Source organism: Protopterus annectens, chromosome 10.part0 (assembly GCF_019279795.1).
Source record: "Protopterus annectens isolate FY-2018-M chromosome 10.part0, PAN1.0, whole genome shotgun sequence".
NCBI lineage: Eukaryota > Metazoa > Chordata > Ceratodontiformes > Protopteridae > Protopterus > Protopterus annectens.
The window spans coordinates 147,276,289-147,302,365 of record NC_056744.1 but is presented as its reverse complement, the minus strand read 5'-3'; the positions used below and the strand labels follow the sequence as shown (position 1 = coordinate 147,302,365).

The 26,077-nt window shown below is 37.4% G+C and overlaps 1 protein-coding gene across 1 annotated transcript in view; it reads right to left on the bottom strand.

Annotated features, from left to right (window-relative positions):
- The window catches only part of AMZ2 (archaelysin family metallopeptidase 2), an 821,206-nt gene that overhangs the window by 284,225 nt on the left and 510,904 nt on the right, over nt 1-26,077 (bottom strand). The window contains exon 5 of the mRNA XM_044085114.1: nt 20,087-20,250. Within this exon, the coding sequence (XP_043941049.1) occupies nt 20,087-20,250 (164 nt within the window). The remainder of the gene's footprint in view (nt 1-20,086; nt 20,251-26,077) is intronic.

The following is a 26,077-nucleotide window of genomic DNA, read 5'->3' as shown; positions in this document are numbered from 1 at the left end:
TATAGTCATCCCCTTTGGCAAAAACAAAGTACCCACAAATTACCACATAGGTGGTAATCCATTAAGTACGGAAGAAGTAATTAGGGACCTGGGGACCCAAGTTGATAGCAATCTCTCATTTGAAAACCACGTGGCCAAAGTAGTTAGAAAAACATTTTATATAGCCCACCTAATCATGAAGGGATTGACATCTAGATCAGGGGAGGTCATCGTGCCTCTTTACTCATCCCTTATCAGGCCCATAATTGAGTACAATGCCCCTTTTGGGATGTACCTTATCAGACACCTGCACAACTGGAAAGACCCCAAAAGTACCTCACCAAGATGATCAAAGGGCTCAAACAGATGCCATATGCTGCCCGGTTAAAGAAACTCCAGCTCTACTCAGTGGCATACCGCCTGCTCAGAGGCGATCTGTGCCTGATGTATAAAGCCATGTCCAACCCTGAATTAATGGACATGCTGCACCTCAGAAAATCCAAATCCCATCAAGTTACGTGCTCTAGAGACTTGAACCTCAGCACTGAAATAAATAGGACATGCTGGAGGGACAGATTCATAACCCAGAGGCTCCCTTCACTCTGGAATAAAATCCCAGTCTAGGTTAGGTGGAGTCCCTCATTAACTCTCTTCAAGAGGAATCTTGATGAGTGGATGGGAGATCGTAGGTTTACCCCGGGTATCACTTATGTGTCACTGTTAGACAGAGGCACAGTATACTAACCTCGAAAAAGGGCATAGCAAAATTCATTTAAAATGGGTGGCGAAAGCCAAACACACTCTGGCTAGGCTTATAAATGCTCTAGGGCAGATAGCCTAGTATGAACCTATGAACCTATGAACAGCTCAGAGTAATGGCGAGTGTGGAAGAAAGGTGAAGAAGAGAGTATAGGCGGGGTGGAATGGGTGGAGAAGAGTGTCAGGAGTGATTTGTGACAGACGAGTACCAGTAAGAGTGAAAGGGAAGGTCTACAAGAGGGTAGTGAGACCAGCTATGTTATATGGGTTGGAGACAGTGGCATTGAGAAAAAGACAGGAGTCAGAGCTGGATATGGCAGAGTTAAAGATGTTAAGATTTACATTGGGTGTGACGAGGGTAGACAGGATTAGGACCAAGTATATTAAAGGGTCAGCCCAGGTTGGACGGCTTGGAGACAAAGCCAGTGAGGCAAGATTGCATTGGTTTGGACATGTGCTGAGGAGCGATGCTGGGTATATTGGAAAACGGATGTTAAGGATGAAGCTGCCAGGTAAGAGGAAAAGAGGAAGGCCTAAGATAAGGTTTATGGATGTGGTGAGAGAGGAAACGCAGGTGGTTGGTGTAACAGAGCAAGATGCAGAGGACAGGAAGAAATGGAAACAGATGATCCGCTGTGGCGACCCCTAATGGGAACAGCCAAAAGAAAAAGAAAGAAGTGATCAAAAGATTAAACTGCCCTTGCTCATTGATTATAGCTGAAAAAATGACTTGGACAATGACTAAGATTAAGTTGTTTTCAGTAATAGATGCTTCAGTAATAGATGCTTTCAGGATTCTGTCAGTCAGAGCAAAAGAACCTTCCATGCTGCTTACATTTAATATGCCATTAGAAAAATACAGCTTTCTTAGAGAGTCCTATTGGACAGGTAGCAGACAGCATAGAAGGTGTTGTAAACATAACTGGTGAGTAGGGGTTCGGACAGAAGAGGAGCATGACAAGAGGTTATTACAACTGTAAAACAGATTAACACAGCAACGTTTTAAGTGAAATAAAAATTAGATGTATAATAAGAGTGACAACTGAAATACAATGGTCATATTCTAATACTAGAGGTACTCAAACCTGGTACAAAAGTATGTCCCATCTCTGTAAATGCTAAATAAAAGTAGGAGTGGAGATGCTTCTAGAAATGTTTCACTTATCTTCCAAAGTTTATTTTAATTCTGCGAGATAATTTTGTCTCTAAGAAATCTGTTACAGCAAGACAGAGTCCGGGAATGGAGCAATAAACAAGAAATGCTTTTGAAATACTCAAAAGTCTAGTTAGAGATGCATGGAAGTTAAAACATTATGTGAGTAATTGCAAGTAGATGTCAATTAGAATGGTATATGAGCTGTGGACCTACGGAAGAGGAAACCAGCTGCTTATGGAGTAACAGCATTTACAAATGTACGAAGAGGTACACTGAGAAAAGGAAAGGAATTATTTCCAATAGGTTATGGATGTGAAAAGTTACATGAATATGCATGTAGTGAGGAAGTCCAAAACAGAAGTAAACCATAAGCCTTTGCAAGGCATATTCAAAACATGTTTGTTCAAAGCACCATCAAAAGACTGCACAGGATATTACACAATCTACAGAAGTATGACCTGATAGTGAAATACAAGCAAAACTAATTTATCAGAGGTATAAAGCTCTGTTATTAGAGTACAGTAGATTATTTGGGTAATACCACAGTTACCAGTGAGTGAAGAAAAATTAAAGATGGTTGTTGGAGAGTTACTTAGAAATGCAATTACTGAAAGACTTTACATAAAGACTGGCATGGGCAAAAATCATGGATAATGAAAGAAAATCTGTCTTACTCTTCTTTCAAGGAAGACAAAAGTTGTGTCCAGGAGTTAATGTCAAAGCTGCCAAAAGAATTGTTCCAAATCAACTGAGAAGATGAATGCCTGGGAAGAAACATGAATCACTTTTGGGAATTAATCCACTACTGTTGATTTGCATATGATTCTGTGAGCAGCCACTGACACCCACAGAGTTTAACAGCAAACTAAGACTGAAACAAATCCACAAAATAGCAAGGACACCCAAATCCAACAACTGCAAAAATCCACATTTTATTAAAAAAATAAAAATCACAGTATAAGTCACTGTAAGCAATTTTGTCCGGTAATACCAGACTTCATCAGACAATGAAAAAAAAAATCAAGTAATTCATTTAAACAGAAATAAGTCGTGTGACAGATTAAGAGATTTAAAGATACACTGTAACAAATTGCCAGCAGCAGCAATTACCGTAAAACCCCACAACACATCGCCATGCCAATGCGACAGGTTAATATAACAGAATGTAAAACCCAGCCAGCCAACCAAGTTTCGCATAACACCCAACAGAGATCATATAAATTACAAAAAAATAAAAAAAAAATACAAAAATAATATAAAATATATATATAAAAACTTCATGTTAATATAAATGGTACTTGAATTAAATAGTACTTCAACAAGTAACCCCACAAAAACTATGTAAAATATATTATTAATAAATGAAATGTGGAAACACAAAGAATACACTGAAACCAATGAAACACCAGTCGTATAACCAAATGGCACAAAAGATGAATCCAGCCACAAATGTTTTAGCGCTTTCATTCACTAAAATTTAATACGTGAACTTCTTCAGAAAAACACACACAAACTGTTACCCACACTCCCTTAAATAGCTTACCAATACAGGAAATGACATCAAATGAAACTTTAAAAAAAAAAATAAATAAATATATATATATATATATATATATATATATATATATATATATATATATATATATATATATAAATGTGAAACCATATGTATATATCAAATAAATATAAAAAGGAAAAAAAAACTAGTAATGCATATTGCACTTACAAAAATACTAAAAAATAATCTATCTTTTAACCATGTCATAAAAAATATATAATGTAAAAACATCCTATATAGAATGTTCACGCAAATGATGATACAAATTCTGAATATGAGTCATTGCATAAATAAATAATGATACATTACTATCTATTACATAAAAAACACTTTAAATTGACAGACTGATTGAGCCCTGGTGATTTATCTGTAGCTAAAATCAGTTGCCATAAAGTCTCTTTGCATTCTAAAATGTTATTTGCATCCCCACCCAATTCTGTTTCATAAACCTTATCTAACACTGAAAATTCAAACTTCTTAAATTGTGAACATACTGCGGCATGTATAGCCAAGGAATTTAACTTATCTTTGTTTTTGATAGCTAAATTGTGTTCGTAAATCCTCCGTTCAAAAACCTTTTTGTTTTCCCTACATAAAAATGATTACAGGATACACAGCAAGCTTTGTACACTACAAAATCTGTGTTGCAATTATAATATCCCTTAGCCCAAACAGTTTGATTGGAGGACTTAACTGTTACAGAAGAGCTATTACTAATGAATCTACATTGTTTGCAATTCCTGCAAGCATATGTACCTCTCTTAGTGCTAACTGATCTGTTGCTGCCATAGCATGTGTTGTCACTGTTGGTAGCTTCCAACATTGACTTAAGGTTGACTGTTTTTTTGTATGTAAATTTGGGTGAAACACCAATAATCGCAGACAATTCTTTATTACCCAAAAGTACTTTCCAATTACTTTCTATGATGTCTTTTATGTACCACATTTCATTAGCTATCGGTAATGGAAATGAAATATTGTAATTTTGGGTACAATCCATTTTCTTAGAAACCAAATTTATACAAATGTCTTTTGACAAAAGAATTCGTTTGGCTTTTTTTCATGAGTTGTGGATGCAAACTGTCTTTGTGTAGATATTGGTTTGCAAATATCTTTTTCCTAAATATTTTACTGTTAAATGAATTGTTTTCCTTGTCTAAACTTAACTGTATGTCCAAATAAGAAATTACTTCACCAAACCCACTCACCTTGAATTCTAAAAACTTGGTGATGTTATTCATATCTTCCACCAAATCAAAAAATTCATCACGTGAACCAATCCATAAAAAGAACAAATTGTCGATAAATCTAAAATAAGTTTGTACCTTACCATAATGTGGATGTTTCACCAAAAATTTCAACTCCCAATTTGCCATAACCAAATTGGCAAATGCCGGTGCTACCCTCGCCCCCATTGCTACTCCTGACACCTGTTTGTAGATTTTCTTTCCTAATCTAAAAAAATTATTGTCAAGAACGAGTTCCATCAAACTACAAATGGTGTTGATTTTTGTGTTACCAAAGTCTTTGTAATCAGTGAGATACTCCCTCAGATATTCTATCCCCACTTCCTGATTGATCGAAGTGTAAAGGGACTTGATATCAAGTGTACCAAAAACTGTGTGTTGTAAAGGTACCTGCAAATTACATAACTCTTCTAAAAGATGCCATGAATCCCTAATGTAAAATTTAGAATGTTGCACCACTGGATTTAATAAGTGGTCAAGCCATATCGAAATATTTTCCGTCTTGGAACCCTTAGCTGAAATAATAGGCCGAAATGGTGGATTACTTTGATTGACATGTACTTTCGGGATGCCAAAAAAAGTGGCTAGTTTTGGATAAATTACCAAAAGGTATTCATAAGTATCATAATCCAATTCGCCTTGACTGAACATATCAAACAAGGCTACATCAATTCTTTGAAAAATTGATTTGACATCCTTGATGTTTACCTTTTAAGTAGTTTTGTCTTCCAACACTTCTAACAAAGAATTGTTGTATTGATTTGTGTAAATAACCACAATCTTACCACCCTTATCTGCCTTCATAGTTCTAATATAAGAATTCCTACAAAGCTGATGTAAAGCTTCTTTTTCTCTAGGATTCAAATTCTCTATATGATTGTGTGACTTAATCTTTCTAAAATCATTTTCACATAAACCTTGAAACACCTGGAGTGTGGTGTGTAAAGTGGGGTTGAAGGTGCTGGCTTTCTTAGGCGTATTACTGGGAGTTGCAACATGATTTGTCCCAACTACTTCTTCCATGATGTAACATAAATTTAATTTTCTAAGGTACAACCTAAAGTCTATCAACAATCTACCCAAACTCACACTATTCGTGGGTATAAAAGAAAAACCTTTTTTCGGTACATTAATGACTTCACTAGATAAAACTGTGTCAAATTGATAACATTGATTTCAAAATCCCGACTGTGTTTACAGTTTCTAGATTGGTCACCATTTGTGCTTCTTGTACATTTGATTCCAGTTTTTCCCTTTCCTCTTTCCCTTCCCTTTGTTCATGGTAGTATTGTAACCATGGGTCAAATACAGCACAAGCAGACTCGCAGGTGGTACAATACCAATGTTATCAATTTGTCTGACACAGTTTTATCTTTTCTAGAGAATTTGAATCCTAGAGAAAAAGAAGCTTTACATCAGCTTTGTAGGAATTCTGATATTAGAACTATGAAGGCAGATAAGGGTGGTAAGATTGTGGTTATGAAGACAAATCAATACAACAATTCTTTGTTAGAAATGTTGGAAGACAAAACTACTTACAAAAAGGTAAACATCAAGGATGTCAAATCAAGTTTTCAAAGAAATGATGTAGCCTTGTTTGATATGTTCAGTCAAGGCGAATTGGATTATGATACTTATGAATACCTTTTGGTAGTTTATCCAAAACTAGACACTTTTTTGGCATCTTGAAAGTACATGTCAATCAAAGTAATCCACCATTTAGGCCTATTATTTCAGCTAAGGGTTCCAAGACGGAAAATATTTCGATATGGCTTGACCACTTATTAAATCCAGTGGTGCAACATTCTAAATTTTACATTAGGGATTTATGGCATCTTTTAGAAGAGTTATGTAATTTGCAGGTACCTTTACAACACACAGTTTTTGGTACACTTGATATCAAGTCCCTTTACACTTCGAACAATCAGGAAGTGGGGATAGAATATTTGAGGGAGTATCTCACTGATTACACCGACTTTGGTAACACTAAAATCAACACCATTTGTAGTTTGATGGAACTCGTTCTTGACAATAATTTTTTTAGATTTGGAAAGAACATCTACAAACAGGTATCAGGAGTAGCAATGGGGGCGAGGGTAGCACCGGCATTTGCCAATTTGGTTATGGCAAATTGGGAGTTGAAATTTTTGGTGAAACATCCACATTATGTAAGGTACAAACTTATTTTAGATTTATCGATGATTTGTTCTTTTTATGGATTGGTTCACGTGATGAATTTTTTGATTTGGTGGAAGATATGAATAACACCACCAAGTTTTTAGAATTCAAGGTGAGTGGGTTTGGTGAAGTCATTTCTTATTTGGACATACAGTTAAGTTTAGACAAGGAAAACAATTCATTTAACAGTAAAATATTTAGGAAAGAGATATTTGCAAACCAATATCTACAGAAAGACAGTTTGCATCCACAACACATGAAAAAAGGAGTAATGAAAAGTCAGATTATCTGCCTAAGTAGGCTAACAACTGACAATGATATCTTCTTTAAAGAAGTCACTTTAAGATCTTTGTTTCTCAATAGAGGATATAGTGACAAATGGGTTCAAAGGATAGAACACGAGGTAACAACTTTAAGGACAGGAATAGCCAAACCAATTATTTTGTCAAAAGACATTTGTATAAATTTGGTTTCTAAGAAAATGGATTGTACCCAAAATTACAATATTTCATTTCTATTACCGATAGCTAATGAAATGTGGTACATAAAAGACATCATAGAAAGTAATTGGAAAGTACTTTTGGGTAATAAAGAATTGTCTGCGATTATTGGTGTTTCACCCAAATTTACATACAAAAAAACAGTCTTAAGTCAATGTTGGAAGCTATCAACATTGACAACACATGCTACGGCAGCAACAGATCAGTTAGCACTAAGAGAGGTACATATGCTTGCAGGAATTGCAAACAATGCAGATTCATTAGTAATAGCTCTTCTGTAACAGTTAAATCCTCCAATCAAACTGTTTGGGCTAAGGGATATTATAATTGCAACACAGACTTTGTAGTGTACATAGCTTGCTGTGTATCCTGTAATCATTTTTATGTAGGGAAAACAAAAAGGTTTTTGAAACGGAGGATTTACGAATGCAATTTAGCTATCAAAAACAAAGATAAGTTAAACTCCTTGGCTAAACATGCCGCAGTATGTTCACAATTTAAGAAGTTTGAATTTTCAGTGTTAGACAAGGTTTATGAAACAGAATTGGGTGGGGATGCAAATAACATTTTAGAATGCAAGGAGACTTTATGGCAACTGATTTTAGCTGCAGATAAATCACCAGGGCTCAATCAGTCTGTCAATTTAAAGTGTTTTTTTATGTAATAGATGGTTATGTATTATTATTTATTTATGCAACAACTCATATTCACAATTTGTATCATCATTTGTTTGAACATTCTATATAGGATGTTTTAACGTTATATATTTTTTATGACATGGTTAAAAGATAGATTATTTTTTAGTATTTTTGTAAGTGCAATATGCATTACTAGTTTTTTTTTTCCTTTTTATATTTATTTGCTATATACATATGGTTTCACATTTATATATATATATATATATATATATATATATATATATTTTTTTTTTTTTTTTTTTAAGTTTCATTTGATGTCATTTCCTGTATTGGTAAGCTATTTAAGGGAGTGTGGGTAACAGTTGGTGGTTGTTTTTCTGAAGAAGTTCACGTATTAAATTTTAGTGAATGAAAGTGCTAAAACATCTGTGGCTGAATTCATCTTTTGTGCCATTTGGTTATACAACTGGTGTTTCACATTATTAATAAATGCCAGAACAGGGATGTCAAATGACTGAGGGCAAGAATAAATTAATTTTATTATAAGCTTTCATTTTTAAAGACTAGAAATAGAAATAATGTCATTTACGCCAGGAAAAAACTGAAGCATTAAGATAAATCTGCCACGAAAGTTCTCATTGCTCAAGGACCTCCTCTGGGGGTAGGCTTAACAGGTTTACTATGGAAGTAGGGAATGGAAGTTGATTACCAGGCCTTTCTTCCATATCACACACAGACACACACCATGTGCACACCTATGGCCAATTTAGATTTACCAATCTACCTAATGGATTTCTTTGGGATGTAGGCGGAAACTGAATTATCCACAGAAAACACAGGAAGAATAAGTAGGTGCCACACAGAAGGTACAGCAGCTGAGAAATGAACCAGGAAATTTCTTGCGGTGAGATGATAATGCTACTCACTGTACCACTGTGTCATCCTTACCTATGGGAATATTAATCTGCAAAAAAACAGCAAGAGATATAATGTATTGGCTTATGACAGGCACCCAGAAGCAATGTACACAAAGTGATCTAAGCATCAAGGGCCTTCTGTCTCCAGAAATAGAAACCACAAAGAGCTTCACAAAACAAAGCCAGTGAGAAACAGCTAGAAATTGCACAAGGAATTACAATAAAACAGAAGGGATACTACACTGGTCCCTAGAAAACAAAACAGTTGTAGCGAGATGTGTCATCTCTAATACATATCATAACTACCATCATCCCAATATTGACAGATTTACTGCACACCAGCAAGTCAAATGGCATCATGAATACTCAGTCTAGGGATCTAAACCTCTCCTACATCATCAACAGAATGGGTTGGAAGGATAGGTATATCTGACAGTGGATACTCCTGCTCTGGAATAGATCCTCCATCCACATAAATCAAAGTTCATCCCTGTCCATATTCAAGCACAACTTGGATTTATGGATGGGAAACAGAAAATTTAACCCTGGACTGCTCCCTGTACTGCTAATGGAAAGAAGCAGCTTCTAAATGCTTTATCCCATGCATGGGTCCACTCAAATTATCTATGATATGATCCAGGTAATATATAATTATTGACCATGGGATGGGTACGGCCAGACTCTAACCAAATAGAAAAGATTCATTCATGCACAAAAAGGGAACCTGGCCAGGCTTAAAATGGCCCACAAGGGCAGCTAGCCTAGTACCTACCTATGAACCTATAATAATCCAATCGAAGAAATATTAGTATATGTAATTTTATTTCATATATGGAATAAAGTGGATGTGGATTTCATTTAGCTATAGGAAACCATGTGTCTTGTATGTATAGATTACTGTTACAAGTACTCTGAAATCATTCATCTAGCAGTCAGCAATAGCTAGTATGATTAGTGCTTTGAAGTCTATACTCCTCAGGCAGGGGATTACCTGACGCTGTCACTCCTGACAATGGTCATAATGCAAACGTCAGGCAAGTATTCACTAAAGTCAATTTAACTGTGATGAACAGGGACAGGGGAGAGAGCTATACAAACAGTGAAAATCTAATGATAAAGTATTATCCAAGAGCTAATGAAGACTGTCATCTTGCAGTTTTGGAATACAAGTATATACCACATACAGGGAGTCATGTCTTACTACCTAAGATATTAATGAGCAGAAAGCTGAAAAGCAAAATGTCTGCATCAAAAATGTTACTTGTGCCTGAAAAATCAATAAAAAGTAAAGTAAATGATGGAAAGAAATCAGCAAAGACAGAAAATCTGCTATGATATAAACTCAAAAAGACTACCAGATGTGCAAGATAGACACCCTGAAATTCTAGGAAGTGCTAAAACCAGTAATGTCACAAGAAAATAAAGACACTGAGAACTTTGGTAGGCAACAGACAGACAAAAATGTTTCTCAAGCTGTGTTTCCAAGTAAAGTCATAATGCAGCAGCCAGGGTGTGATGCTGTGACTATGACCCAACATAGAGCAGTGTCTCAGGCATCTGTTGGATCTGGTGGGGGGATAATAAGGCTCTACATTTTCACATACTCCTGGGGGTGGGAGGAATGCATATCCGTGCATGCTCTCCATGAAACTGATCGGTTCATAACAGCCCCCAGACATTGTGGTAAATAGGGAAATTGTCTCAAGAAGAAATCATCCTATGGGGGTATGACACTGGTTCCACAAATGCAACCAGTTGGGAAGTCTACTTCTGGGTAACCAGATAGCACCGTAAGAAGAGCAGCCATTACAGTCTTCACACTGTAGTTAAGACCTCTTACAGCAAAAGGCTAATCCACCATAGCACTGATGTGGCTAATGACAGGTAGGACAAGGCTTTAAGTTTATAGTCACTGTCAAATAATTCAGCAATTGCACTTTGTTATCCAGTAGTTAGGACCTTTCCCTATCAAGCGATTAATTTACCACACAACAGCCCTGGTGAGGGAATGTTGACCTAATGAGGCTAAATATCATCATTAAGTATTTTTTTAGCAATATGGCGACAGGACTAAGTACACAGGATAAAAACTCCAGTAAAAAAAGTAAGAGTGGAGAAGGGAGTGATGCCATTATGTAAACAGGAACACCTCATTCATCTAGTATTAAAGTGTATACTTTACACAGCTATATTGTAATATGTCAGTGTCCCTGCCTTCACAGCATTGCCTAGGAGGGTAAAACAAGTCAGGCATCTGCTCCTGTAAACTTCCTTTGAACAGTTGCTGCAGTAAAACCACTTCTAGCTTTGGAGAGTGCATCCAGCTTGCAGTGCTTGGTAAACACATGAAGTAAGCAGCTGTTTTGCCAATGGCTGCAGACCTTGCTCCTCTAAGCAGGCAGTGTATGTTGTCACTGTGATAGCGTAATAGCATTTAATGGCTCCATGAAAATATTTTCTTCTGGAGATATAAGAAAATATAGTACAAAAAGCTATCCTGTTGGAAATTATCAGTATTCCTACAGAGACCCTCCTCTTACTAACTGCAAAAGACCAGACACGTTTATCAGACTTCCTGATTTCTTGTTCTCTGGAAATATATGCACACAACTGTCTTCTGGGATCTAAGTTATGCATGGTCTGCTCCCTGGGTCTTTTGGAAGGTAGGACATGGATTGTATTTATTTATTTTATTACTCATTGTAATGTATGACTACTGTTATTGTCAGTGCTTACAAAAACTATACTTATTATCATCTATCCTTTTTCTAATCTCAGTTTTTTTCAGCGATGGAGTGGATAAGAAGTTATGTATCACTTGTGCAGGGTGAATCACCCACAGAGATTCTATGAGTCACATACATTACCACCCCTTGATTTGGACTGATCATCCGGTTTGCAGTGTTCTGTAAAGGTATGCCTGAGAGCTAAGTTGCACATAGGATGAAAGAGATAACTGGAGCAGACAAAGTTTTCTGGAGAAGTCTGATGCCTACGAGAGTGCTTGTTGATTAACATTCTCTTGAGGCACCATCAGAACTAGTACCAAGTCATACAAAAATCTGTAATTGTTGATTAACATTCTCTTGAGGCACCATCAGAACTAGTACCAAATCATACAAAAATCTGTAGCGCTGTGATAAAGATAATGAAAGGTTTGTACTTAGCATTGTCACAGATTAAGGCTGAGGAAGTATCTAACAAACTAGCAGTCCAAAGTAACGTTCCCGTTCACACCAGCTAGAAAGACAAATTACATACAGCATGCTGTGATCTGTTTTTTACAGTTGGAGTCCATCTAATGGCCACATCGTGGCTAGAGATCACATCAGCACAGAGACCTGACTTAAAAAATATCAGGTCTTGGAGGTTTGCCCTTGCCCAATCCTGTGTCAAATATCAGATATGAGCAGCAATAATACTCATCATAACCTTCATGTGTTTTGTAAACATACTATGTACATACCTCTAAACCTTCTAGCACAGGAAACCTGGCCAAAGGCCCAAAAATAGAAACAAAATTTAAAAATGGCCGATATCCCACATCATGAGGGGCAGGGAGTTAGCAGTGTACAAAAAATCCCCTAATACAGCTGGGTGACAGCTGCAATGGCCAGCTCCTACTCTTCTTTACTAGTGTCCTTGGGCACCTGGAGAAATGGGGAATGAATTTCTAACAGGCAGTAAGGGTTTGTTGATTATGGTGAAAGAAGGGGAAACAGTTCACAAAAATTATTTAATAACGCTTGGACATTCCTTTTCTCACACAGATTGTCTGCTGGCTATAGCAGGAGTTTAATCTGTTCATTAGCAGCACAGGCAGACACTCTTGTCCTATTGCAGCAAGCTTGAAAGATGGTAACATAATGTTAATTTGATTCTGTGGAAATATACAGTCAAAGCAGAAGGACAAATTCAGTTTATTGAGACATCACAACCAAATGCATTGTTTTATCTGTTTGACATGTAGAAAACAAATGTAACACTATGAAAATTCCACTTGTCTGTCCACTATAAGGCAACTGCTTGTGCTTAGAAACATAATAGAAAAAATGCTTCTAGATGACTGTAAGAACAAAGGAGGGTTTTGTACTATTTGATCTCTATATGAAATCCATACACACTGTTTCTGGTGCAGGTATGCAATATCATACTTAAGGAGAATCCCAGTCTTTGTAGTCCATACAGATGAAATATGATTAATTCACAAATCAACACTAGAAACATATGTGATGCTAGAATTATAACAGGGACCAAACCTATCCCTGACTGACCACAATTCATTTTACCACATTTAGGGACTCAAAAGGGGTTTCCTCTTCAAAGTGGTGCATATAAAAACAATTTTTCAGTGATAAGCAACAATCTAATTCAGTTTGTTGTAATGCTCCCAACTCCTAAAGGCAGCATGAAATCTCTTCCTTACTTCTCCAGCTTTGTTGGGTCCTATACACAAGATTATGGCATATCTTCATGCTAAAAATAACGCTGCAAAGACACTGTAATATGCAATGGACAGCTGTCACATGACATAAGCAGATCAGATAATAATACTGTGGCAAAATGATGTGACCCTTCAACTATAGTGCCATCAAATGCTGTACCTTCCAGTTATATTGCATCTTAACTGTGGGGTTAAACTGCGTGATCCTGCCTTTGGACTGCAGCCCTTTTAGTTATGCATACATTTGCAGTTCTTGTATTTATTTTTGCACCGAAAGAAAAAATTCCACATGCCATCTAGAATAAAAAAGGCACCATGAACGGTCTTTTATATCTATAAAGTTTTTCTTTTTATTTAGATAGTACTGAATAATGTAGTTCCAATGTTATATCTACCTTTGAATTTGATGAATTCAAAGGATCGTATGCCTTCTTATGCCTCTAGATGCCTCTGGAAGAAGGTAATCTATGTAGTTCCAAAGCTGTATCTACTTTTGGATTTGATTAATTCAAAGGATCTTATGCTTCTAGAAGAAGGTAATCTACAGTTGCCATTTTAAGATTGCTATGATCCCAAAATTGGCTTTCTATAACTGTCAGTGTTGTCGGAGGTACTTACTTGTACTGTTTATTTATTCAAATCTTTTTTTCTGATGAAGTCAAGTTGTTTAGATTTGGATGCGCCCACTACAACTTAATATGCTTGTAATTTAAGAATTTCTCATTTGACCCAGTATATCCTTAGATGCGCTGTTTAATACTTACCTCATGTTGTAGGGCAACAGTCTTCGTTTATATTCTTCCACCAAAAATTAAATAGCTAATTGGAAGTCCACCCAGAAGGTTCAGGAGAAAGCCAAATTATTTTAAAGAAATAAATTGAATTTGAAAGCCTTGTTTGCTTATTTATTATACATGATTTTGTTCAAAGTTCACCAACAAATGCTGTGTAACCTTATTAAAACAACAGATAATTAGAAGATAAGAACCGTTACAAATATTTTCTTCCTTCACTGAAGATCAGTGCAAGGAAAAGACTAAGTGGTTTATATAATGGTTTTCTGTTTCACTGTATGTATTTACAGACTTTTTCCATGTGATAAATGCGTGAAACAGGAAACACAGGAGCACACACCTTGCAGCCAACAGGTTCTGTCACTGAATCATAATGTTGTTTTCAGACCTTTTCTCTGTGAGGTCCAAAATAACATGCAACATAGTTTACTGTACAACTGTGTTCTGTGGCTGTTGCGCATTATACACTTATACAGTGGTGACTGACCTAAAGTTTAGACTGTAGATAAACACTGGGCTTTAGATTTGTGCAATATTTCGTTTGATTAAAAATCACAATTAAAAGATCAAACTCCTTCTCTGCTTGTACAATGCATCAACATTTTACAATGATGAAATTCAGGATGAAGGAATCACTACCATAGCTCACTAAAAATGAGTGATGCAAATGGCCAACAATCAGTTCATGTCAGGATATGACTAGGTGGTAAGAGTTTAGACAATATTCACAAACATGTTTCACAGATTCATAAGGCAGGTATGTTGTGGAACAGACATACCATACCTCTGTGCAATTCATAGTCCTTATGCTAAAAGAGAGTACTTGCTTCTCAGCCAAACAGTAGCAGGGGGTCTAGCATGTATTGTGTATATATGCAAAACATGTCAATGAGCCTCAGATTCCTTGTACCACTCTCTATGGCCTATCCTAAACAGACTGTTTAATTACTCTCTAACCGCTTCCTGGTTCAACATAGTTTCAAACATTCCTTAATCCTACCACTTGCCAAACCTCACACCCTTCCCCAACCAACGATTACAGACAATTACCAAAACATATATGCCATCAATCAAAATACTTGAAAAATTATTTTATTAACAAATCCTCAATTTATCCAGAATGATATCCTTACCAACAAAAAGAAAGATTTCAGCAACAATTAAGCTCAAAGATTCATATGTGATTAATAGGTTCACCACCCCAGGGGCATTTTCAACCCTAGCCATATGAATTTGACAAATTTTGATACCTTAGTATTATTTTAATAGGTATATGTAAGCTTGGGCATGGGTGGTCATGCATTTATAGGCTGCCTCTTTCGACTAGAGACACAAGTACCAGCCCAGGGGTAATTTCCGATTCCCCATCCATTAATCCAAATGATGCTTCAATTGAGTTAGGGAAAACTCTGCTTTACATGAATGGAAAGCCTGTTCCAGAGAAGAGGTAGTCTGTGAGACACAGACCTGTTCTTCAAACTCCTTCCTAAAACTCTTAAGACAATACATATGCAAATATAGAAAATGGCCTACATACAGGTACTATTTTCCTAGATCATACTACAACTTTTGACATCATTCATAATCTCCACTTACAAAGACTTTCATACTGTCATTTATCTGATGAAGTCTGTTCCTGGTTTAAAAGCTACTCATCTAACAGAACTTGTATAGTGGGATGTCCGAAGCGAGAATACAAAAGAAACTTTTATAAATGATGACCGCTTTCATCTTACAGAAATCATAAAACTTCCTCAGATAAAACTGAAATTTCAAAAAGTTGAAATACCTGGTGTAATCAAACAATTATCCAATCATATCTTTTTTAGTATGATCATGTTAGTAAAACCCATCCCAGCAGAAACACATATTCATTCATAAAACCACAACTCCTCCCCCTTATTAAATTGCAAAAATATCAAGCTATCTTGTCAAAAAAGTAATACACTGTACATAAAAAATATTATTGATTTGTTACATAAAATCATTACACATAATAAACCCAGGATAATCTTCCCTCAGCTTTGTACTTTAAAATGGCAATATAGTTGCCTGTTCATTTAAACCTGGCCATATATATGCATTATAGAAAATTTGCCAATATACTTATCTAATTTCCAACTTAGTTGGCTATGGTCCCCCCCTCTAGGATCCTGTTGGGAGTTTCTCTATAATAGTGAATTTAAAATAGTGGTCCGGGAATTTGTTAATATGCTTAAATAACACATTAGTCATCCTACCTTAACTAATATCATATAGATGTTCATAAATATGATCCCGCAATTTCCTTTCCATTTTTCCTACATAAAAACAGGCACATAACTGGCATAATGCCGCATAAATTACTCCTGTAGATTCAAAATTAAACCTTCCCTTATGATGGAGCATGTTATTTCTAGTAGTGAACCTTGATCCTTCCCATATGCAGTGGCAATTAGAGAAGTATACTGGCAAATTTTCTATAATGCATATGCATGGCCAGGTTTAAATGAACAGGCAACTATATTGCCGTTTTTAAAGTACAAAGCTGAGGGAAGGTGATCCTGGGTTTATTATGTGTAATGATTTTAAGTAATAAATCAATATTTTTATGTAATTCATTTTTATGTAGAGTCTATTTCTTTCTTAACAAGGCAGCTTGACATTTTTGTGATTTAATAAGGGAACGGAGTTGTGGTTTTATGAATGAATATATGTTTCGGCTGGGATGGGTTTTACTAACACGTTGTTGTTGTTGTTTGTCTTTCGGCTTTTTCCCAGTAAGGGTTCACCACAGCGGAACTCCGGTCTGCTAATGATTGGCAGTAGATTTTTACGAAACGCAGAGGTGCCAGCTTGACACCCAACCTTCAACGAAGGCACGCCCATTTACGCACGCATGTCTTTCGAACGCTACCCAACCGCGGGGAGGACATGCAGACTCCACACAGAAGGCACTCCCAAGCCACGCTGAGAATTGAATGAGAGAATCTCTTGCTGTGAGGTAACAACGCTACCACCGTACCACTGCAGCATTATAACACGTGATCGTACTAAAAAGATATGATAGGATAATTGTTTGATTACATCAGGTATTTCAACTATGAAATTTTAGTGTTACCTGAGGAAGTTTTATGATTTCTGTAAAATGAAAAGCGCTTTTCAATTATTAAAGTTTATTTTGTGTTATCGCTTCGGCCATGCCTCTGCTTAGTTTTTTTCAGTTGGTCGTGTGTGTTTATCTGTTCAGAACTTGTAGAGTCACTTCCAGACTAAGTTATGTCCACCACAGGTACTTCCCTTAAAGGAGTACCCTAAGGTTCAGTTCTTGGTCCTCTTTTCACTCTCTCTCCCTCTGTAGTAATGATCTTCATAATGACCTCACATAAGCTAATATTCTGCTTTATACAAGCAACATAATTTTACTTTGCTCACGCAAACAACTCCCAAGTCTGCACTTCTATCTCTATTCTGACTTTTCAAGCATGAGGAACTAGCATCTTCTTAAACTCTACAAGGCACCTCCTAGCTCATTAAAGATCCATGGCCCACAAGGTAGTACTCACCCCACCATCACATAGCAATACCATCTAGGCATACCCATTGACAAGACTCTCTCCTTCCAACCCCAAAAAGTTTAGCAATTTAAAGTAGCACATACATTTTCAAATCTTCTCACCCTAGATGCAAGAAGATCCGTTGCTCTCAAAGTACTCATTCATGGATTAGAATATGATTTCCCCATGTTTGCATTTAGTTCCATGCAAAATTTCTCTTTATCACAGAAGACAAAAAACAGACTTTTCAGATTTATACATATATCACACTTGGAGAGACTATCATTGCACTAACATTCAAAAGTCTAATTGGCTCTCCATCAAACAAAGGATCTTTTTTCTTTTTAACACTTTAGTCTTTAAACTACTTCACAATTCCTATTGTCCTCCACTCAAACTGAAGCTACATTTCCACTCCAAAGACTACTCTCTTAGAGCCACAATAGCCTCCTATTACACTGACCCTCCTTTCAGCCAGCCCGAGTGAAAACTTTATCTAAACTTGCACCATGTATTGGGAACAGCCCCCTATTTGAGTTAAGAATAACTAATAATCTGCCACAATTCCGTAAACTACTAAAATCCCCCTCTACGAACAATCCAAATGCACTTGCTTCAAAGGCAATGGTTAACTGATATGCAGTCTTTACCACTTTAATTCAACTCATTGCTGATGACCCAAAATAAAATTAATTTAATCTGTATTCATTTATAAAGCAGTTACTAACACCTGCTGTTTAAACAATGTGACATCACTAGTGTTCGTCATCTCATGTTTTCATGTTACATATGCAAATATTTTGATACTATGCCTTCTACAGTTTTATTACTTCTGCTTTGTTTGTATTACTGTTATTATTTCATGCTTTGTTTTCTTTTCTTTTGTATCTTTGCCTAAAAGACTATGTAAATGTTTTGCATCATTGCCACTTATAATGTTTGTATGGACTTGTGGCACAGGATATGGCTGAAAAGGGTCTGTGGAACAGTCCACTCTCCCAGTTAACAAATTAACTAACTAGTTACATATACATATAGTAATGCAAAGCAGAAGTTGTGTCAGACTACCATGCAAGCAACTGCTGTTACATAGCCACACTTACTACCCTCGCAAGTCAGTGAATACACCAATCTCCCACCAGCTCCCACCAGCAGGAGTCCAATTACTAACATAGTCCCCAAATTTAAATACATTTCCCACTCTATGTAGTCATGGTCAGTGAGCCAAAGATGTTTGTGGATCACTAGTGGCTGTGACTGCTTAACACAAAGGAGACCAGACTGCTGCAGTGACCACTGTTACTGCTGTAACTGGGTTAGAGAAGTACACTGTCCAAAATCCTCTGCAGTAAAAAACCAAGCATATGCCTAGTGAGTATGCATTTTGTGTGCCACTGTTCATTTTAGTGTCACTGATCATGTCCTCCGTTCAGAGATTGTGTGAATGAGCATGACAGCATTCAACCCGAAATGAGCTGTAATACCATGACTCGATAAACCCTCAGCTATACTTCTGCAGGAAAAACTGGACATGTATAACAACTACAGACTTTTTTTTCATACTTAAAGAGATCTACAGGGTTTCACCAAAAACAGCTCTCAAAAGACTTTCATAACATCTAGCTGTCCATTATGAGCTACAGCTGATAAAAGAACTAGATAACTGTGGCAGACCACGCCATTCTTATTTGTGTTTACTGTCTGGGCATCAAACTGCCACACATTATCAGCTGGATAAGGGAAAGGTTTGTTATGGACAATGAAGGGGAGTCATTCAGTAATGCATTAACACCAGTCCCTATGTGGACACATCTACAAACATACAATGTTTCCTCAATTAAATTCAATGAGCAAGTAGATACACAACCTGCTTCCTTTCAGCTAAATGCAACTGCATCATAATGCAGTTTTTGTCCATTTCTCCATAAAAATTATATTTAAAGTGAGCTGCTAAAAAGGAGCAGCTGGCTTAACCTTGACATACAGAAACTCTGGAGGTGACTGTGTAAGTGGCAAGGTATATTTTTCTGTACAGGGGGATGGTCAGCTGTGCCTTCCAAGGAAAGCAATAATACATTTCTAATCTTGAATCAACTGCATTTTTAACCAATTGTTCCATCTAAAATGCAGCTAATTGTGTTGTGTTTGAACAAATATCCTACAGCTTCCCTAAACTGACAATGAAAAAAATCCCCAGCAATGAAACCTTTGGATATCACTAAGAGTAAGGAAGAAAGGTATGCATCCTAGTATGAGCTAAGACTTAACCCTCTCTAAAGCACACTATGCTGCCAGAGCCAAGCAAAGGTAAGAAACCTAATTAGTAAAAAGTATGTGAGCACTTCAAGGAAATGCACAGAATGACTGTCAACATACTCACACCGCAGGATCGTAACAGAAGAATACTGGTCACTGGAGGAGTGTAGTGATTTTGGAATATGGAATAGTCCCCCTGAGTCAATTTCTGGGTTTTCTTCAGCCTGCCTTTGAAAGTGCTGCTGTAAAAGTCATTGTCATATCTGGCGAAGCTGAAGATTCCGATTCCTTTAAAAGAAGTCAAGCAGTCAGTACAATACAGAATATCAACAATAGTTGAAATGCAGTTTGGTACATAATGTACATAAAAGAATATTTATATCCCAACTGAATTCACAATACATGTATACCAAAATAAGGACTGTTATTCAAAATGCACCTTTGCACAGTTCTTTGATTCCTTCCACCTCCATTTGCCTGCTGTGTGTACCTGGTCACTTAACCAGATATTGCTCTTGGATCACCCATGAACAGAGACTTGTGTTTGGTGGGCCTATCCAGCTAATAAATAAATAAAAAAGAAAGAAAAGAAAATCTGTACCACATAAGTGTGTGTGTGTGTGTGTGTGTGTGTGTGTGTGTGTGTGTGTGTGTGTGTGTGTGTGTGTGTGTGTGTGTGTGTGTGTGTGAATGAGTATGTAACATCTGCTTAATACAGGTAAGATGTGCATTGAACCATCAATGCCAGCAGCGACCCAGGATTAATCACTAGCTCATGCCTTTCAGTCTCAGTGAAGGGCCTGCATCAAAATAATGGGTGTGTCTAATATCCAGGAATACCCAAGGAAAAAGGCAAGGTTAGGCTTCTACTCTTGAAGGTCTGAAGGTCAGACCCTTTTTTGGAACCATTACATACACAAAGGCTAAGGACAGCTAGATGATTGTAAAGAAAAGGAATAAAACAGCATTCACAAATTTGCCAGGCACTCACAAGTGAGTCTCTGAAGGAACCCACTTTCAAGAGATAAAAATTCTACCAAAGGCTCATATTACAATTAGGAAGGGTATACAACAGATGAATTAACTGTGTGCAGCTGAAAGCCTGAGGATTGAAGGGTCAACTATAAAACAAGTGGTTACTGTAGCATCATCAATAAAAATATTGCTTTTCATTAAAAAGAAGCAAGGTACCAATAATTATCTCAGCAGTAAACTCTTAAATCCAGGAAGAGCAATCCAGATCCCATCCTTGCCAAAGAACAGTGTATCAAGTCTTTTGTCACTGTACATATATCGGAGGGGCTGATGAAGGGCTGTTAATACAGTTTACATGTGTTTTGTGAACTTGGAAAAGCCATATGAGTGTGTACCCAGAAAAGTTATTTTGGAAAGTGCTGCAACAGTGCAGGCCAGGCTCTCAGAGCTATTGCTGCATGACAGTTAGTCTGTGTATGCCAAGAATGACAGTTGTGCCTATATTCTTTGTTAAGTTGAACATGTTCTGGGTGTGTGCAGGACTCTAATAAGGGAGTGTTTTGTCTCCCTTCTTGTTACTATTTTTATGCACAGGATATGAAGGCACAGACAATGTTTGGACAGCATCTTGTTTGTGAGGATGTAAAAGCTTCATCTTTGCTGCTTACAGATCATTTTGCATTACTGTCCTCAAGTGACTGTGATGTCCAACGTGCACTAGAGAAATTTACTGTAGGGTATAAAATCATTGGGATGAAAATCAGCACCTTCAAATCACAAGTAATGGTTCCCGCCCTACAAATATTTGCCTGTTTTATGTAGGGGAGGGAGCAGAAAGGATAGCTGAGATGAAGGAGTTTAAGTATCTTAAGTCTTGTTCTTGATTGAAGGTGAAGAAGACTGACAGACTGACCATTAGATGGGCACAGCAGCACTGCAGGAGCCATACTTGACGATAGTGGTGAAACAAGTACTAAGTCTTAGAACAAAACCAATCAGATTATATCCCCAAATACACATGTTCAGTGTTTAGGGTAGTGGCCAAAAGGATGAGACTTTAGCTGTAAGCAGCAGTGATCAGGTTCCTTCTCAAAGGAGATGGGCTGATTCTGGCTGAATAATCCGGGAAGATCCCTGAGGACAGCCACACCTGTATGTATGTATGTATGTATGTATGTATGGATTTATTTATTTAAATATCTATTTCTGTGTTGCAGGATGTCAGTGCATGTGGTATGGCCACGTACTTAACTGGGTGCCTCCCATAGAAGGTGTATCAGGCATGGACTACTGGGAGAAGACATTGGGTAGACTCACAACATGCTAAAGAAACTGAATATCTCAGCTTGCCTGACAATGTTTCTGGATACCACAAAATAAGTTGCAGGCTGTTGCTAGACCTAGAAAAGTATAGTCTACCCTACATATCTTGTTACCCTTTAATCCCATAAGAACAACAGTTTAAACAATGAATGAAAGAGTATAAATGTTCCCGTCTCTGACTTCCCTTCTTACTTTATGAGATGAAAAAGTTAATAGACCAATAACAAGAAGGATTTTACATACAACAGCAGCTTTTGCAAGTACTTGGAAGGGCAAAATCAGAAGATCAGTTTCAGTATGCTGTGACAATTTAGTCACGTTGGTTGTTCTAAGAGCTGACACACACACTGCAGATACGCCTATGTGACACAGATAACATGCTTCTAGTTGCGAGTACAATTACCACACAGGACGAATTATGTAACTTTCACATCTGTGCAAAACAAGCTAGTAATAATCTCCAGTCTAGCACCTAGCAGTACTTCAGGTAGTCATCTTCAGGTAAACTAACTCACACCAACAAGTAAGAAACAACAGATCTTAAGACGATCTCTTACAGTTTGAATACATCAGATACATAAATTCACACTTGTACACTCATCACCCATTTTATATAGGATTATACTACGAGGAAGTGGACTGTAGAAGTGGTACTTAGTTGTGAGGGAGTCAAAGGTTAAGTTCCCTATGGTGTTCACTTTAAGGATGAAGGAGATTACCTATGCATCAAGACTCGGGTACTGAATTACAGAAGTATCGACTGCAAGTAAGGGTCAAGATGGTGCTAACAAAATGACAGAGAATTGATCCTTCTGACCAGGGTTGCCAGATTTCTGTAGGGACAAAAAAAAAAAGGTCTTTCATTTGTGCGGAACAGCAGGCAGTTCCACATTAAGCAGAAGTAGCTCCGCTTTGTGATTTGTGATTGGCTTGTATACAAGCCAATCAAAAATTCACACAGGGGAGCCCATTCTGTTCAATGTGGAACAGCTCACTGTTCCGCACTGAACAGAAGTGGCTCTGCTTTGACATTTATAAGCGGCTCATATACCAGCATACAGGCCAGTCATAAATCGCAAAGCGGAGGATGTTTCACCGGGATTTTAACCGGCAGTGCGGGACTCAGGATTGGGCTGCTGATCCCGGGACAGTCCCGCTCAAATTGGGGCATCTAGCAAACCTGCTTCTGACAGACACAGCAAGGCCTTGTTAAGTTTAATTCTGGTGGCTGCCAAAAAAAGCAATTACTAGAAAATGGAAATCAAAGTCTATACAACTGTATTTGAAGTTGTTGTTGTTTGTCTTTCGGCTTTTCCTGGTTAGGGGTTGCCACAGCAGAACTCCGGTCCGCTAATGATTGGCAGTAGATTTTCACGAATGCAGAGGTGCCAGCTCGACGTCCAACCTTCAACGAAGGCACGCCCATTTACGCATGTCTTTCGAATGCCCACCCAACCGTGGGGAGGACATGCAGACTCCACAAAGAAGGCACTCCCCGCACTCCAGCCGAGAATTGAACGGGAGAACCTCTTGCTGTGAGGCAACAACGCTACCGCTGCACCACCGTGGATATAAAGAACTGTATTTGAAGTATTATTTATTATTTTTATTTACTGACATTTGATTACAGGGAAAGTCTGACTGGTTAGGTAACTCCAGAGTATTACAAAATATTTTAATAATAATTCTAGTCTTTAAAAATAACACAAAAAAAACAAGTACAGCTTAAATAAGTATACTAAATTAGACATAACATGAAAACATTGGTTAAAAATAAATATAAGTTATCCGATAATGACTTAATAGTTAGAGAAATAGACAGTTTATAGAAATATTACAGCTAAGTTAGTATAATACAAACACAATACAAAGTGAGAGAAAAACACGGTTATGGTATATTTAGAGAGAAAGCAAGGGGACAGAAACTGATAGTAGTATGTTTGTGAAAAAGGGAAAGTAAGAAGATGTAAGGTATGAACAGGTATTTGTTCACATTTAGGGATATAGTTTATCCTGGTGTTCAGCAAGAAGACAGCCAGCTTCAAAACTTGTTTGAAGGATGGGAGGGAGGATATTGACCTGATGGATACGGATAAGAAGTTCCAGGCCTTAGCAACATGGTACGAGTAAAGACAATGCTCAGCAAATTTGTTAGGTTTGTGGACAGACAGAGGAGTTTTTGGTTACTGAATCGTAGTGATTGACTAGGAATATAGTTGTGTTGAATGTTATTCAGTGCTGGATAAGCAGATGGATTCTGGGTAATCTTATAAGCGGTAAGAAATTGCATATATGTTAGGTGATGGGGTCGTTCTAATCAATTTAGGCTTTTTAGTACTATACGGATTCTGAAAGAGGTATTTGCTGCAAATTTAGCAACTTCGTTACAGCATTGTGCAAGTTTTAATTTTTGTGATGCCTAAAAGTTAGTAAAGATGGGAGCACCGTAAAGAAGTGTGGGGAGGAGATAAGTAGTGTTAAATAAAAGTTATGTACTCACCATAACGTTCCATGTGAGTTGTTAATCTTGCCTTCATTCTTACAGATGGGTTTGGAGCCGATCCTTGGCTCCGAGTCGGCCTACTACAAAGCTCGAGGTCTTCAGACAGCTCGAGGCCAAGTCCCTATCCCATGATGCACCTTGAGTTACCTCAGATCTTGTTTTCTGCATCTAACAATACCATGTGCCATTCTATCACTCTTTATGAAAAAACCCATAGAAAGACTGAGCAACCAGTATAAAACTAGTATCTCTATCCTCGGAAAAACCTTGGAGGGGTAGGAGGGTGGGAAGCAAGAATGAAGGCAAGATGAACAACTCACATGGAACATTATGGTGAGTACATAACTTCCTTATGTGAAGTTGTTCTATCTCGCCGTTCATTCTTACAGATGAGTAGCATCCCAAGCACCATCTTCCGTGGGTGGCTCATGGTAGTATGTTTTTCAGGACAGTAGAACCAAAGGAGGCCCTATCCCTGGAGGCCTTATCAACTTTGTAATGAGCAATAAAGGTATGAGGTCTTGACCAAGTGGCTGCTGCACAAATGTTGTCTATAGGAAGCCTAGCAGAAAAAGCAGGGGATGTGGACACTGCTCTAGTAGAATGAGCCTTAATTTTGTGTTGCAAAGGTAAATTGGCAGCTGAATAGGTGAAGGTGATGCAATCAGATAACCATTTAGATAGTGTTGTTTTTGCCACTGGCATACCTTTCCTACAGTCTGAAAAGGCAACAAAAAGCTGTTGATTTTCTGAACTCTTTGGTTCTAGCCAGGTAAAATCTGAGCTGTCTATGAACATTAAGCTTGTGCAGCATATACTCTAAGTTATTGGTGTGTATGGGGGAAAAAAAATGGTAAATCTATAATTTGGTTAAGGTTAGCTTCAGTACAAACTTTAGGTAAAAATGAAGGATTTGCTAGCAGGGACACTCTGTCAGTATGAAAAATCAAATACGGAGGCTTTATGGACAGGGCCTGCCTGTGGCTCTGATACTCTACGGGCAGACATGATGGCTACTAAAAAGATAGTCTTCCAAGACAAAAATTTCAAATCACATGAGGAAGCTGGCTCAAAAGATGGAAGAATAATGCGTGAAAGCATAACATTTAAGTTCCATGGGGTATAAGGGGATTTCACTGGTGGTCTGAGGTGGAAGGTCCCTTTGAGAAAGGCTTTGGATAGCTTGTGTGGCATTATGTTCAATCCTTCAAAGCCACGGTGAAAATTAGAGATGGTGGCAAGTTGCACCCGAACTGTAGCTGCCACACCTGTTTTGTTGAAAAGCATAGTCAAAAATTCTAATATAGAGGAAAT